Genomic DNA, 15,848 nt, shown 5'->3' on the forward strand with positions numbered 1-15,848 from the left:
AGGCTGTGTGTGTCTTCAGGGGTGCCAGGCACTACTCAAGCAGAGCACTGAGCTCAAAGTAGACAAGAACAAAGTTGGGAAAGTCAGAAGCCAGGTGGACCCAGGAATGAAGGTGAAAGAAAAGGGCAGAGCATCAGAGAGAAGGAAAAATAACAATTCCTGAGAACGAACCAGGGTGATCCAGGCCATTGGCCTGTTTGAGTGTGGGCCAGCCTGATTTCAAGGCTCAGCCCTGTTCGAAGATGGGACACACAGAACTTCTGCAAGAGAGCAGAGCTGGCCGGTTTTCATGTGTCGCAGTGTCCCAGTCAGGAGGGCTGGGGGCCAGGGGGCGGAGGCGATTCCAGGCATTTCATCTCCATTGTGTAGGCCAGTGCCGGCAAAGGGTCTCTTCACTGGTGTAGGCCTCATACATCCCAACCAACACTGTAGTGCCATTGCTGAACCCAAGATCCCAAATGTCACCATCCCCATCTGGACCATAGGCTAGAGCTCCAAACCCTCAGCCACAGTGGAGGGGAAGGGCCATGATCTCGGCTGGGCAAGAGAAACTCATCCTGGTCTTTCAAAAAGAGGTTAGTGTGCACCTGCGGCTGCCGTCTTCACTGTCGTTGGAGGGAGACTGCCTGAGCCCACGCACAGAGCAGATGCATGGAGAGCAACCACGCCTCCACGTCATTGTCTGAGGCCCCTTGCCACCAGTCCTGCTGGCTCAGATGGTAAAGAACCTGCCTGCAGTGCAGGAGATCCAGGTTCAATCCCTGGGTCGGGAAGATCCCCTGGAGAAGGAAATGGCAACCCACTCCAGTATTCTTGTCTGGAGGATCCCTGGCAGACTACAGTCTACGGGGTTGCAGAGTTGGACACGACTGAGCGACTAACATACACACAGTCACCAGCCACCTAACCTTTCAGTTATGGAACCAACAAATTCCATTTAATCACGATGGCTCTGTGTTAAGGGTTCGGTATCTCACAACCATGTTCTGATAATAAGGTTAACATTCCAGACCCACACAGGCTGGGTCCAGCCACTAACCAACCCCCTCCATGGGTATCTCAGAACACCAGCTCGCTGTTCCCTAAAAGCCCTGTCCCTCTCCACTGACTACCTCGTTGTCTCAGGAAAGCCTACCCATTCTTCAAGGACCATGTTAAGTATCTCTGTCTCTATGAAGCTCTCCTGTCTCAAGGCTGAGCCTACAGTCTCAAGGGGCATCCAGTGCCCCCTGCCAGGTTTCTGCCTTCCTGACAGCTGGGTCGGAGGGCCTTGGTGGGAACAGAAGCTTGTGACCCATTTAGTGGCTGAGACACCTGTGGGCAAGATGTCAGCTGAAAAGATTCTCTAGTTAAGTAAACTGCTCTCCCACAAGATGCAACAGCCTCTTCCTCTTGCTCCCAAGGTCCTCTCCCTGCTGCCCTTCACCTCACACACACACAGCCTTCTAGCTGTGATGGGTCAGCAGGAACTGGGGCTCCTGTGTTCCCAACCCCGGAGGCCCTGCCTTTCAGGGTCACGGCCTCCACATGCTCTCAGATTCTCCCACTTGCCAGGCTGACCCTCCTTAAGTCACCAGTCATTCAGATAAACCCTCTTTCTCTTCACAAAATCCTTCCAGGGCTTCCCACTGCTTCTGGCCCCTGCAACGGGCCCCCATGCCTTTCTGGCCTCTTCTCTCACCACATCCGGGCCACCAGCTGTTCCTCGGTGCTTTCCCTCAGCAGCAGTCCCCGCCACCCCACTTCCAACAGCCCCTCACACAAAGCTGCCTCATGCAGCCTCCCCTCTGGGCCCGGCATTTCCCCAGCTGTCCATTAGTCACTTACTTCTGTCTTTCCACGGACAAGTCCATCTCCTAGACTAAGAATGTAAAATCTTTGGCGAACGGCCTGTGAATGTCGTCACATTTCACTCATGGAGACTAAATGGTGCTTTTTATGCAAAGCACCTTTCATTAAGTGTCTGAAATGAAATGAGAGAAGAAAAGAACACATTCCCAGCTCCTGAGAGACATGTGTACTCTCCCCAGTAATAATAATAATAATAATAATAATGAAAAGGCCAAGTGGGCTGCTCCTTCCAGGGAGCCCTGAGCTCTGTCGCTGTGATGCACACTGGGGCCCGGGTGCCAGCTGACACTGTGAATGGATAAAGGGAATGTGGGGAACCATCAGGGATCATTCCCCATGGCTTCTAAAGAACGTGCATCTTCTTCTGCGAGTCCTGGCCCTGAAGTCTGTGCACACAAGGGCTGGACTTCTGAAGCCATGCTCTTCTGCAGCTCACGGGATATAGAGGGAAGAGCTCAGGGTCTGAAGTCAAGACCTGGGGGGAGGCATCCTTGGTTCCCAGCCTTGGAACCTCGGGGTGGAAGTTGTCAGGATTAGAGGACTGTTTAGGTGCGGATGCCTCGCATGGAACAAGCAGGGTCAAGTTCCTTCTAACTTTTTAAAAATTATGGCACACTTCCTCAATTTGTTTTGTGTGTGTGTGTGGCCATGCCACAGAGGATCTTAGTTTCCTGACTAGGGACTGAACTTGTGCACCTGCAGTGGAAGTGTGGAGTCCCAGTCATAGGACCGCCGGGGAACTCCCTTCTTCAATTTCTCCTGCTTCTCCCACAGGCAGGGAACAAACCAAATTGGGGAAACTGGGACAGAAAAATGACAGGGAGCCACTGGCAACTGCATTCTTATTTGTGGTTTCTGGTTTTTTGTTTTGTTTTGCTTTTTAATTTTTTTTCCTAGGAAAAAAAAAAAAACACAACCAGGGGAGTTTATATGACAACTATCAGTGTCAGGAGGGCAAGGGAAAGAGAAAGAAAGGCTAGAGGCTTGGGGAGCGAATAAAAACTGGATTCTGAACCACGTGGAACGGCTCACAGGGTCCTGGGTGTGGGTCCTCGTGAGATGACCGGTCACTTTGGCATGCGTGTTCAGTGCCCGGTCTCCTGTCTGCCAGCTCAGACCCCCAGGGTCAGAGAGAGCTGTCCACGTCCTGGAAATCCTCCAAAGACAAACTCGCACGTTACAGCAAGATGAGACTGATTTGAGCTCCATAACTGTGCTCAGGTATCACGCATTCTTGCCTGAGAGAAAAGTCCGGAAGAGTGTGAGTCGCCATGGGACGCTCTGGCATCACACTGAGCCCCAGGAGGCCGCTCACTCAGGCACAGGCATGGCTTTCACTGCCCACACGGACATCTGTCTAGACACTTGTGGGCAGTCTGGCCATGGAAGGACAGGGGACATGGCAGTCCCTTCGAGCCACAGGTCAACGATGGTGTCCGTTCTCCAGTCTTACTCTGTCTATGGCCTGTGAAGGACACGAAGATCTGTCTGCTTTTCTGCTCAACCCTGGACACTGATTCCCAAGAAGCGTGGCCATCTGGATCCGCACCGAAGCGCTCAGATTTCTCCCACTTGATGCCCCAGGTCTCAGGGCAGAAAACTCAGCTGATCCAGGACCATGTGTGGCAAACAAGACAGCCGGTGACGGCCGGGCAAGAAAGAGCTGGTAGCGCACTGTGAGACCAGAGTACATTCAAGAAGGGGAGGGGGTGTGCAGCAAGCCACCGCCCCAAGTCACAGTCCAGGGGACCCGCCGAGCTTGAAGGACACAGGCAGGTCTGCTCATCTTGACCAGGCGGCTCTGACGCCTCACGCAGCTGGGGTCCCCTGGTTGTGGTTCCTATGTGGAGGGCGGTGGGCTTCCTGCCCTGCTGCAGCCCCTGTTTCTACTTGGAGGCCAGGTTATGTCTCAGCGCTGCAGTCCTGAGGAGCACCACGCTGGCCAGCCAGCCAGGCCACAGTCCTCAGCCCACCGCCGGGCAATGATGCAGCTCTGGGTCCCACAGGAAGGCCCCCAGGGGCCACGGTCACTGGGAGGGAGGGAGAGGGGGACGGAGGAGGGCTGCATTCTGTCGGGAGAGATTCGGGGAGCAATGGCCAGGGACTGGAAGGGACAGTGGCCCCAAACGCTGCAGGGCCAGAAGGAATGGGATCAACAGACGACGTTCTCGTCACTAGTTTAAAAAGAGAGTATTGGTGGTGTTGCTTGGCTGTTTTTCCCTTTTAAAACCACTCACATTTTAAGAGGTGATGGGGCTGGGGAGATGCGGCCCTCTTCACACTGGTCCTTTCCAGGCCTCAGGAGACCCACTGTCCCCACCGGGTCTCGGGCCACCAGCAGGGATGGGCGGGGCGGGCATGTGCTCTGCTTCCTGGAGGCCATCCCTTCTTCCCGCAAAAACAGGACCCATGTGACGGGCAGTCCAAAGACTAAAGTGCAGAGAAATCCACAGAGTGGGCGGCCCTGTGCTGGGTTTTCCCACAAGGGGCGGGAGAGGGGCTTGGTCCAGAGTTACCGCTAGGGGACACGTGGGGACAGCTACAAGGCGAGCCTGCGGGGCATGGTCCCCTTTCTCTTGAGCTCCAGGGATGCTTCTTCCATCAGGGACTGTCCACTGCTAACAGAACCCCAGGGAAAAATCTCAGCCTCAGAGATCAGGCCCACAAAGGGGGAAACGTGTATGACCGTCCCTGGTTGGTAATGACTAGTGACCGTGGAGGGAGAGGCAGGTTCAAGAGGGAAAAGAGTGTGTTATCTAAAATCAGTGAACCCCAGGTTTCGAGAGTGGGGATCCAGGAACAGCCCCAAAGGTAGAGCCTCTCCCGGGGAAGGTTGGTGGCGGTGGTCAGGATCCTACCAGTGAGACCTGCTGGGGAAAGGAGCACCTCTGGGTGGGGGCGGCGCTGTAGAGTGGGGAGGGCGGCCCAGGACCAAAGCCCACGGTGGGCACTACGGTGTATAGGCCGGGGGCGGCTGGAACTGGTTGATGACCTCGTACTCTGCCGGGTAGGGCTCGTTCTCCTCCATCTCCGAGAGCAGCTCCAGCGCTTGCTCCTCCTCCTCCGTGGGGTAGTGGCGCAGGAGGTTGGCCGCTGTGGCCAGGATGGAGGCCCCGCCAGCGCCAGCCACCAGGTAGAAGCTGACGGCAAAGGTGACGTAAACCTGGGACCCGTGGTACTTCTTATGCTGCTGCTGCTGGGCCAGGATGAGTTCGGAAGCCCAGTAAGAGAAGCCGATGACTGTGGCACACTGCAGGACTGGGGGGACAGAGGGAAAAGGGGGTTGGCAGGCACCCCGCAGCCTGGGTGCTTGAACCAGCTGCAGCCTTCCCACCCAAACCCCATTCTCAGAGAAGCTGCCTGCCCCCACACCCAGTGCCGGGGAGCTCGTATGGCCAGGGTTGGGGACAGAGGCCTGACCCTGCCGAGGCCGGTCAGATTCTCTCTGTCTTAAGAATTCGGAATTGGGCTGCTAGGCCTGCTGGAGGTCATTGGATGCCTAAGAGGAATAGGTATCAGAGTCAGTACTAACCCAGGTCAAATCAACACAGCAGCCCCGTCATGAGGGACAAGAGAAGCCTTTTACCAGCAGAGCAGCCTGGTCTACAGGAATGGTGAGGAGAGGGAATCTGAAACCGTGCGTTCCAGGGAGACACAGTGTTTCCTCTCTGGCTCCTTCTGGGCCCCATGAGCCCAGCCAAGCTTCAGATCCCATTCTTGGAGAATGATGACAGCTCTTAGAAGTTCTAACAACATTTGCTCCCTCCGGCTCAGCCGAGTGGGTCTGCCCTGCTGCCCCATGCCGCCCCTCTGTGAAAGGCCATAGCTGGAACGAGCAGCAGGAACTGTCTGCACGTGGAAAGCCCTCGGTCCCCACTTGCGACTCCAGACAGGATGCCCCAGCCCCGTGGCAGTCGGTTCCACACTGGGAGTGGCCCAGGCTTACCCGTGAGGATGTGGGCGAAGGCATAGCGACGGGTGATCTTCAGGGCGGGATGCTTGGGCCCAAAGACATCCAGAAGGAACGCAGAGAGGCTGCACAGGATGCCCAGGAAGCAGAAGGCGGCGATGACCCGCAGGAGCAGGACTGTCTGGGGATTCATGCAGAAGTCTGCAGGGGAAGAACCAAATCCTCAGGGCTCCCAGGAACACCCTGGGGCAGGAAGTCCCCACCTGGGAGGAGTTCTCCCCACACCACAATCCAGGGGAGCTAGGAGAGGACCCAGGGAATCTGCAAAGAAGGGGGAGGATCCTCTATTAGCAGACAGGACTGCTGGGTCACTGCTCCCATGAGCCTCGAGTCCTTCCCCCTTCCCCCTCGGGACTAGTCCAAGTGCAGCACCCGACTTCAGTGGACAGTGGACCCTTGAACAATATGAGGGTCCACTCATATGTGGATTGTTTCTCAAGAGTACTATACGATCAGAGTTGGTTAAATCTGAGATGTGGAATCACAGATCCAGAGGTCAACTATAAATTACATAAGTCATACATGATTTTCAACTGCTGGGAGGGTCACCATCCCTAACCCCATTGTTGTTCAAGGGTTAACTGTACTTGTCACGCTGTTCTAATCATCTTTAAAGACTCTGAGAATTAATGTGACATATTAACCCATTCTGCTAAAGTGTGCTTCCAGCTGGCAGGAGAAGCCCCTTGACTTCTGAGCTGAGACAGCCAAAGGGACAAGGGCCAGAGTCCCCTTTGAGTCCATTCTCTATCCAGTCACTCCGTCCTCTTTTTCACTCAAAAAGACACTGAAGGGACTTCCCTGTCTGTCTAGCAGTTAAGACTCTGTGCTTTCACTGCAGGGGGCATGGGTTTGATCCCTAGTTAGGGAACTAAGATCCCACATGCCACACAGTGTGGCCAAAATAAGTAAATAAATAAAAAAGAAGCTGAAGCAGCTTAGAGAACCATAGAATTACAAGCGAGAACTAAATACATGAGGAAATCTGGTAGACTGGACCTCCTTATTTATTTTTGCTCCTCCCCAAATCCTACTAAAACAAAAAAAATTTTTAAGACCTAGACCTGCACAAAGAGAGGAAGGGCAAAACAGAGTTCTGAAAACTGGGAAGTAAAGGGTCTCAGAACTAGAAGGGACTTGACACAAGAGATAAGCTGAAGTATAAGCCAGAAATGGGAAAAGCTAAGAAGCAGATTTATACCACAAAAGCGTGAAAGGTTCAGAAGCCGACAGCACCGAATACCTTCTAAAATGAGGGCAAAGCCTTTGGGGGCTGCTCGCTCTAGCAAAAACGAGGGAAGGGACCAAGAAAAAGGAAGATGCTAAAACAGGAGACCCAACGTTCAAAGAGTGAGGAGGCCCCAGGGTCCTGGTGAAAGACCCCAGGACGACAACTGCACACCAGACACAGCGAGCAGCCTACATGTTCTTCTGGGACTTCAACATCGTTCTTGCTTTCTTTAAAAAAATATTTTTTTTTTATTCCATCTAGACTGCACTGTCAGTTCCCTTTGATATCTATGCAACCTGCCACAGTTCTAGAAACACAGACAGGATAAAGGCTGATCCAAAAAGAAACCATTTTAAGCTTTGATAAAAAGTAGAAAATGGGCCTTAACTTCCCCTATTCAGCCACCAGCAAGTTCTTCTTTTATTTAGACCATGGATCACCAAAATGGACTTGGAAAATTTTGAAAAGGGCTGACGAGATTTACACTGTCCACTCCTTTCCTGAGTTTGGATCTCAGGCCAAGAGGCTGTGGGATGGTGGTTATCCCTCTCAGGTGCACAGAGAAACAGCAGAGTGCTGGCTGAGAGCATGTGCCCAAGCTGCAGAGGATGTGAGCTCTTGGTTTGGAGCAGGGCCTGGGAATCTGAATTGTCACAAGAGGCACAGGCGGCTTGAGCCTTACACTCCAGTAAACACTGGATCCAAAGGAAGAGTCCAAAAGCTGGGGAGGGCACCTGAGCTCAATCAAGCTGACTGGAATAACCAGACGTTGACTAGCCTCATGGGGTCACCTGGCCTGAGGCCTGGCCTCCCACAGAAAAACCAGACCAGATACCCAGGGGACCTGGGCCTTTGTGACAGCGCACACTTCTGCCTCGGGCACAAAATTCGCCAGGCAGATGTTGGCCGAGCCCACATGACTCATATGCCTTGATCTGGCTTCAGGTCACCTGCCAAGCTGCCCTCAGAGCTATCTGTCACTCTCCTGTCAGCTGACCATCTGTTTGGAGCCCACTCATCCAGCCTGGGTGATCGCCTGCTGCCAGGAGGCCTGCCTGTGCCTAAGCTCTGCCAGCAACAAGGTCCAGCCTTCACTTACTCTGGCCCTGCGGGCCTGAAGGAGCCTAGAAGCCCACAGGGCCTCTCTGAAACAAAAGCTCCCAGACACGGGCCGTGTCCTGGCTGCACTGTGAACGTTGCTAAAAGCTCTACGCCACAGTTCCAGGGGTCCACGTAGCACACGGCAGGGACCCGGCAGGATGCAAGTATTGTTCTAGTGCCCCCAAGAGTAACCTCTGAGCAGCAGGGTGGAAGGGTTTACATCACACTCTGCTCTGCAGCAGGCTGAGGTCAGATTCCTCCCACATTACTCAACATGGCCAGGCCCTCTGAGTGATGCTTTAATTGTGCTACTCGGTTTTAATTTAACAACTAGTTTCAACTGAAAAATGGAACACCCAGGGCTTCAGAGATCCTTTCTTTGGTGGCATAGTGACTACAGGATGTCCACTGTATTAGCATCCTTTTACAACATACAGGATCCTTTACACACGTCCAGGGGCCTTATGTTTCAGAATATCCTTATTTCAGTCACAAGGAAGACTTTCACAGATGTTCAGCTGCCCCTCCCAAGAGATAAACATCTTTTTTTTTTTTTTTAATTTTATTTTGGCCACACCATATGGCACGCGGGATCTTAGTTCCCCAAGCAGGGATTGAATCCAAGCCCCCTCCAGTGGAAGTGCAGCGTCTGAACCCCTGGACCTCCAGGGAAGCCTCTCAGCTTCCTTGTTGGCAGTTTCTTGCGTTGCCCTCCAGGGATGCCTGCCTGCGCACACAGGTGGGGCAAATGTTATCTTAGTTAAGCCTCACTCCACTCCAGGGGATTCGTCATCCGGTTCAGATGAGGAATCAGAGGCTCCAAGAGGTTGTGACTTCCTGCAGGTCACACACAGCACAGAGCTAGGCTGCGAACCAGTGTCAGGCTCCCTCGCACTGTGATGCTCACCATCACCAAGCACCAGAGTCAGCTGCCTTACATTTCCCCGATGGAGCTAATCGATCAAATCCTGAAGAGCTGGATTTGAGTGAGAAGTCAAAAAGGACCGTGGATGCTGGCAGAGCCCCGTCAGCACGAGTGGCCGCTGAGCTCACTACGGAAACAGCTGGAAGCATGAAATCTCTTCTAGGCCAAAAAGGTTTGGGTTGTTAAGCAATAAATGGAGCTCCTCCTGGGAATTATTGGGCCAAACCTGTTGGGTGTGGTCTAAGCTTCAGCAACCATCAGAGCCTGGTTTGTTTTTTTTTTTAATTAAAAAAATACATATACTGTGTACTTTTATTTATTTATTTTTGGTTGCTCTGGGTCTTCGTTGCCGTGTGCGGGCTTTTCTCCTCTTGCAGCGAGCAGGGGCTACTCTCGTGGCGCCTGGGCTTTTCTCACTGCGGTGCCATCTTGTGTTGCAGAGCATGGGCCTAAGGCCTTGGGCTTCAGCAGTTGCAGCTCCCGGGCTCTAGAGCACAGGCTCAGTAGTTGTGGCATATGGCAGGTGGGATCTTCCCGGATCAGGGATCGAATCCGTGTCTCCTGCATTGGCAGGTGGATTCTTTTCCACTTGGCCATCAGGGAAGGCCAGAGTCTTGACTCTTAAAAGCAGAAGGCAGGGGACTTCCCTCGTGGCCCAGTGGCTAAGACTTCGAGCTCCCACCACAGAGGGCCTGGGTTCAATTCCTGGTCAGGGAACTAGATCCCACATGCCACGACTTAAAAGACTCGCATGCTGCAACCAAGACCTGGTGCAGCCAAACAAAGAAATATTAAAAAAAAAAAAAAAAGCAGAAGGCATATAAACTGGGCACCCAGTCTCAGTCCCACCACAGGTCATGCATCACCTCGAGCAAGTTGGCCTTGACATCTGCCCGCTCACCTGTCAATGGAAGCAATGACACCTGCCCCATCTGCACAGGGGCCCTTGAGGGCAGCCAGACCCCAAAGTGCCAGGAAGGAGCAGCCCCACTCCCTCTGTGCTGGGTGGCCACAGCAGTGTCTTCCTTGGCATGCCTTTCCTCCCAACACCAAGAACTGCCCCGTCCACGCACATCAGCCAGTGGGGGCTAGAGGATCAGCACCACGGGGGTGATGACATGGTTCAGAGAAGGGGCTTTGCACCCACAGTTCAAATAGGTTTTGTTTCCACCTGACTGCTTTATGCTTTTCTCCACTCTAAAGTTCTGAGCAAACCTTCCAGGTCAAGGGGGAAAGCCAATGGAAGCTTCCCTTGGAGTGATGCTGACAGATACCCCAGAGCCCTGCCCCACGCCCCCGCGGTGCTCTCATCAGAGGGTCTCAGAGCACGCAGCAGAGACAGGCAGCGTTACCCCAGCCCTCCTTGGAACCCTGCTCAGGCTCTCCTGGGGTCGGCATCTCAATGTCCCTTTCTCTCCTCCCCTGCCAGACATCGGTGTGGCAGGGAGGGCCATGAATATCTGCTTTGTTGAGAGGCCTGCCTAAAAGCAGCCCATCCTCAAATGCTGTGTGTATGTTGTTTTATTTATGAAGAGAAATGGCAGGTGGAGCTGAATTTAGATCCCACCAGCGCCGCATCCACTACACCCTGGTCAGACTGAATGCACCCTGTGCTCCAGTTGTGCTGTGGCCTGTTTACTTCGGTAACCATTGCTTGCCTGTCCCCTCCAGTCACCGGGGAAGAAGGCAGCTGCTGTGTAATAGGATCCCACAGACCTGACTTTGCCCAAGGTCACTGGTGAGTCACTGGGCTGGATTTGTTTGGAAGGCCCCTGCTCTTCCTGTCTACCTGCCCATGGCTCTCATCCCCTCCTGACCCAGAGAGGCAGCAGGCAGGAAGCTTCTAGTGGCTTCTCGCCAGTTCCCTTCTGTTCCTTCTCCTATTCCCCCCTCACTGGAGTCCTTGAGTCAGTCCTTCCAGCATTCATCCACCCACTTTATACAGCTGCACCCTACTCTTGACTTTTTAGCTTCCAGACAAGACTTCTGACACAAGACTCCAAGAGGGCCCTCCACTGCCCAGCTGGGTCGTCCCACAGATCCCAAGGGTCCTGGCCAAGCTGCCTCCAAGGATATGCCCCTACAGGATCTGGAAATGCCAGCTGCATTGGTCACCACCCCTCAGACACACCAGCCCTTCCCAGAAGGCCTTTGACCTTCCCATGGCTTGCTGTCAATCATGATCCCCCCAACTTCACATCTTACACTCCCTCATTCTCCAGAGATGTTTCCTGAGCCTCTGGTCCCGGCTGCCCCCTTGCTGGGCACACTTGAGGGGCAGAGAGGGCTTGAGGCTCAGAAGGAATGGTTATCTGGGCTGCCTTGTTGGGGGCCACCAGAGGTCTGGGCATGTCTCTGGCCCCCTGGCCCAGGCTGAAGAGCTGTGTGAGAAGGGGGCAGCCCCGGGGAGCAGAGGAATTCCCAACAGGATCTTTCAAGCCGTGGCATTTGTAAAAGCCTTCAGGGCTCTGGGATTGAGAGAGGATGATGGGCTTTGACTCAGCCCAGCAATGAGAGGGGAAGAGGAATAAAGAACATAGTTTTGCCTGGGCTTGTGAGAAAAACTCAGCCAGAATGGGGAAGTAAGAGGCCCGGGACAGCTCGGACGGAGGAACAGTCTAGTGTGCACTGAGGCGCAGTGGTGAGGGTGGAGTCCATGCCACTCGGAGCAGCTGGGTGCCCCTTAGCAAGAGACCAGCCTGGGCCCGAGACCTGAGAGTGTTTGTGTGTGTATGACGGGGGTGATGATAGTTACCTACCAAATAAAGAAGTCGTTTAGGTGACACTACAGCCAGGCATGAAGGGTGCTTAGTGTGATGCCTGGTACTCAGGCAAGGGGCCAAGAAACGGGAAGGCATCATGCCAAAGCCTGTTGGCCCGCTCCACTCCCCATCACCTGCAGAGACCTGGCAGGGTCTGCTCTCCGTCTGGAAGCACCCACAGGCACGAGGCCTGTACCCCACAGCTCTGGCCTCTCCTGAGATGGGGAATAGCGAGGCTTCCACACTAGGATTTCTGCTAGACCCTGAGGCTTGGCACAGCCCTACAGAGTAGCAAACGACTGAAGGCCCAGCGGGCACCCAAAAGCCAACTGGTACAGAGAAGAAGGAGGCTTCCCTGGTGGACCAGAAGGTAAAGAATCCACCTGCAATGCAGGAGACCTGGGTTCAATCCCTGGGTTGGGAAGATCCCCTGCAGAAGGAAATGACAACCCACTCCAGTATTCTTGACTGGAGAATCCCGTGGACAGAGGAGCCTGGCGGGTTACAGTCCATGGGGTCACAGAGAGTCAGACATGACTGAACAACTAAGCACGCACCAAGAAGAAGCAATCAGGGACCTTCAGATTCTTTACCACCTTCTGTGACAGCTCATGAGGCAGCACTGTCAGCTTTGTTACGGGACACCAAGCGCTCCCAGCTTGCAATGGCCGCCGAGACCAAGGTAAACCAGGCTGAAACCATTCGTGGGCTGAGACCCCTAAACACATGGACGGGCAGGCACCATGTAAAGGTGGAGGCGACCTGCCTTATAAAAGACAAAATCCAGCTTGGATAATTTCTCAGAAAAGGTAGATACGTGTGTGAACAGAGGAGAACAGAACCAATAATTTACTTTTGATGTGCCTTTGACAAGGATGTAGGCCAAAGTGAGATAAACCATTGTGAGGTCGTTCCTTACGACAGCTAAAGTAAAGCAAACATAACGAGATGGCATCACTTTATACTGATGTCAAAAGTGAGGTGAACTCAACTCTGCCGTTCCCAGCTGTGTGCCCCTGCAGAGATCATTTCACTTCTCTGAGACACAGTTTCCTGGACCTTTGGAATGAAGACATGGAATCAGATGGGCCCCTCCCTCCATCGCAGGAATTTTACAAGCCTTCCTAGGAACGATCTGAAATAGAGAGGCATCATGAATTCCCTTTCAGCTTGGGGGCTTTCCAGGAAGCTAGTGGTAAAGAATCCACCTGCCAATGGAGAAGATACAGGAGATTCGGGTTCAATCCCTGGGTCGGGAAGACTCCCTAGAGAAGGAAATGGCAACCCACTCCAGTATTCTTGAGGAGCCTGGCAGGCTACAGTCCGTGGGGTTACAAAAAGTAGGGCACGACTGAGCATGCATGTACACTCCCGGTTTTGATGCAACACCAAGCACCTGAAATACTGACCACCAAGGGGATCAACTGCAAGGTCTGGATGAAGCGGTGCAAAGTGGCAGCTGTGCCTCAAGGCAAGTTCTGGGGAACATGCTAACAGAAAAGTCACCCTGACTCGACTCAAGCTTGATGGGCTTTTTGCCACAGAGAAAGCTGCATAGCACGTGGTCTCCATCCTGTGGGTAAGTGTTAGTGTTAGTTGCTAAGTCGTGTCTCTCTGTGACCCCAGGAAATGTAGCCTGTGAGCTTCTCTGTCCATGGTATTTCCCAGGCAGGAATACTGGAGTGGGCTGCCATTTCCTTCTCCAGGGGATCTTCCCCATCCAGGAATCAAACCTGGGTCTCCTGCATTGCAGGTGGATTCTTTACTATCTGAGCCACCAGCGAAGCCCATAGGTCTTAGTGAGCCAACACACTGAAAGCTATCATCACGGTGATACCTGGAAATAAACCAGAAGCCCCCATCCTGTTCTCTACAAAATCATCCGAAAGCTTTGAAAACTCAAGAGAAATACGAACCAGCAAGAGAACTCTCAGAGAAAGACAACATTAGGCCACAAGGACAGGGCTTTTCAGCCTCGACCTGCACAAGTGGTGTATGATCCAAGGCACTCAAAGAGAACTTGACCTTTTCACCAAACCCCAGGCAGTGTGAATCCTTAAACAGACAATGTTAAAGATACCTAACAGGAACAGGAATCCGAGATATGGGGCAACACACATCTGGAATGAATTACAGCCAGGAGTGGCACATGGAGAAAACCTTCAGGAATGGTTCAAAAGGCCTTGAGGGTAATGAACTCTGCTGTTAATAAGGGCTGTTTGCAATCCACTGACCATTTTCCCTGTAAAAACCAGGCAGTGCAATACTGCCCCCACACCACACAGCCTGTACCTTCATTACCAGAGAGGAAGGCTGGGAAGGATGGGCTACAGGCCTCCCCTGTATCCAGTAAAGATGATGGTCTGGTTCCCCTTTCTTCTGCTTCCCTGGCCGGGAAGCACCATAATGAACAAAGCAAACTTACCTCATTCCGTCACACTTGTGAGGGTTCCACGAGCCAAACTCCTATTGTTTTACTGAGGGTAGCAATGGAACTGACTTCTGGTTATTGAAAATACCGTAGACTCCCTTTTTCTCTAACAATCCAAAGACTGCAGAACTCACAAACATCTTTTAAAATCTTTAAAAATTTTAAAGTTCCTTTTTCTCAAGCTGACCACCCCGCCCCCCGCCCCGACCAAAAAAAAAAAAAATCTTCCTGTATCTCGGGCTCCTTAGAAGGAGACAGGTAATTGGGATGCCTAGCACCCTTATCTTCTCTCTGATATACAGCGCCCTTCCCCCAAAAGAAGCCGAAAATAGCAGTCCAGATTACCGTGGAGTTGAGGAGTGGGTGCTTGGCTGAATAACATCAGAATTAATGAGGGGCCGGACCCCAAACAGAGCCACCTGGTGGGCAAGAACATCAGGCAGCAATGGGCTGTTTCCTTCAACCAGGTGCCTACCCCAGGCTATCTCAGCTCCAGTCCGCACCCTTCCGAGGATGCCCGGGAGCCCAGAAAGAAGAGGGCTGGCGCGCAGCGCCCTCACCTTTCAGCAGGTCCGGGTGCACGTAGCCTAGGACGTCGGAGACCCCCAGCTCTTGGCGGGAACAGGTGCCACCGTGGATGTGCAGCCAGGCAGGCTCGGCGAGCGCGGTGCACAGCGCGGTGATGGACAGGGCACCCGGCAGGGCCGAGGCCAGACTACGCTCCGGCTGCTTGGGCAGAGTGCTGCCTCCCGGGCTCCTCCGCCGGCGCCCGCCGGGTAGCCCTGCGCCTCCGGGGGCGTACATGTCCGGGGCCGCCCGCCGTCGCTCAGCGGTCGCTGCTGGTAGCCGCCGACCTCCGCGGGGCGCAGAGAGCCTGCCTGTCCGGGGGGAGGAGAGCAACGTACTGGGTTCGTAGCAGGTGAGGCTGGAGGAAGGCGGTCAGGGCCGACCCCAGGGGATGGGGGTGGGACCGAGGGCTGAGCAGAGACAGAAGAGCTGCAGAGGTTCGGGGGGCGGGGACGGGGTCCCCGGAGTGGAGCTGCGGAGGTGCGAGACGATGACCCGGAGAGGGCTGGGGGCCCGCTGGACCTTGGCAGAATACAGTAGGGAGAGGGGCTGGGGCGGAGGTATCCGTTACTGGTGGAAGAAAGAGCCGGACTCGGGGTCCTGGCCAGAGGGTGCCCAGGGGCGGAGGGCCAAGCTGGGCCGCAAGGATCGGGGACCCAGGATCTGGGAACTGCGCTCTGCGGTGCGATGTCTGCCCAGATAGGACCCACCCCTCAACGACTCCTGATCCTCACCAGTCAGCAGGCTTCAGTGCCGGGATGGCGTCGTTCCGTCCCGGTCACGGGCTCCTCAGTTACCCCGACCCGAGAGATCTCAGGGCCCAAACCCGCAACGCCCGGACAGACCCCGGCCCGATCCACTTCCGGCTTCCTCCACCTCTGACCCCGCCTCCTCCGGCTCCCCGCCCCGTTCCCGGCGCGCGACACAGCCCGGGCGCGCCGCCGGCTCCCTGCGCAAGGCCTCACGGGACTGGTAGTTCCAGGCCGTGCCGCGATGCTTTTCGTTGAGGT

General features: G+C 54.2%; 1 protein-coding gene across 1 annotated transcript; it reads right to left on the reverse strand.

Annotated features, from left to right (window-relative positions):
- Nucleotides 1-2,686: 2,686 nt before the first annotated feature.
- On the reverse strand, nucleotides 2,687-15,728 carry TMEM127 (transmembrane protein 127). The gene is made up of 4 exons (XM_019969668.2): nucleotides 15,573-15,728; nucleotides 14,832-15,149; nucleotides 5,798-5,962; nucleotides 2,687-5,109 (listed from the first exon to the last, which is right to left on the reverse strand). Exons 2-4 carry the CDS (start codon nucleotides 15,073-15,075, stop codon nucleotides 4,802-4,804), a joined length of 717 nt encoding a protein of 238 aa, XP_019825227.1. The 5' UTR covers nucleotides 15,076-15,149; nucleotides 15,573-15,728; the 3' UTR covers nucleotides 2,687-4,801.
- Nucleotides 15,729-15,848: the final 120 nt, after the last annotated feature.

Source organism: Bos indicus, chromosome 11 (assembly GCF_029378745.1).
Source record: "Bos indicus isolate NIAB-ARS_2022 breed Sahiwal x Tharparkar chromosome 11, NIAB-ARS_B.indTharparkar_mat_pri_1.0, whole genome shotgun sequence".
Taxonomy (NCBI): domain Eukaryota; kingdom Metazoa; phylum Chordata; class Mammalia; order Artiodactyla; family Bovidae; genus Bos; species Bos indicus.

What these genes read in the sequence shown, in the direction of transcription:
- TMEM127 (XM_019969668.2), bottom strand. Translation starts at nt 15,075, where the DNA reads ATGTACGCCCCCGGAGGCGCAGGGCTACCCGGCGGGCGCCGGCGGAGG. An exon ending in GCACCCGGACCTGCTGAAAG is followed by an intron (nt 5,963 to 14,831) that starts GTGAGGGCGCTG and finishes CTTCCCCTGCAG; the next exon opens with ACTTCTGCATGAATCCCCAG. An exon ending in CTTCGCCCACATCCTCACGG is followed by an intron (nt 5,110 to 5,797) that starts GTAAGCCTGGGC and finishes CTGTCCCCCCAG; the next exon opens with TCCTGCAGTGTGCCACAGTC.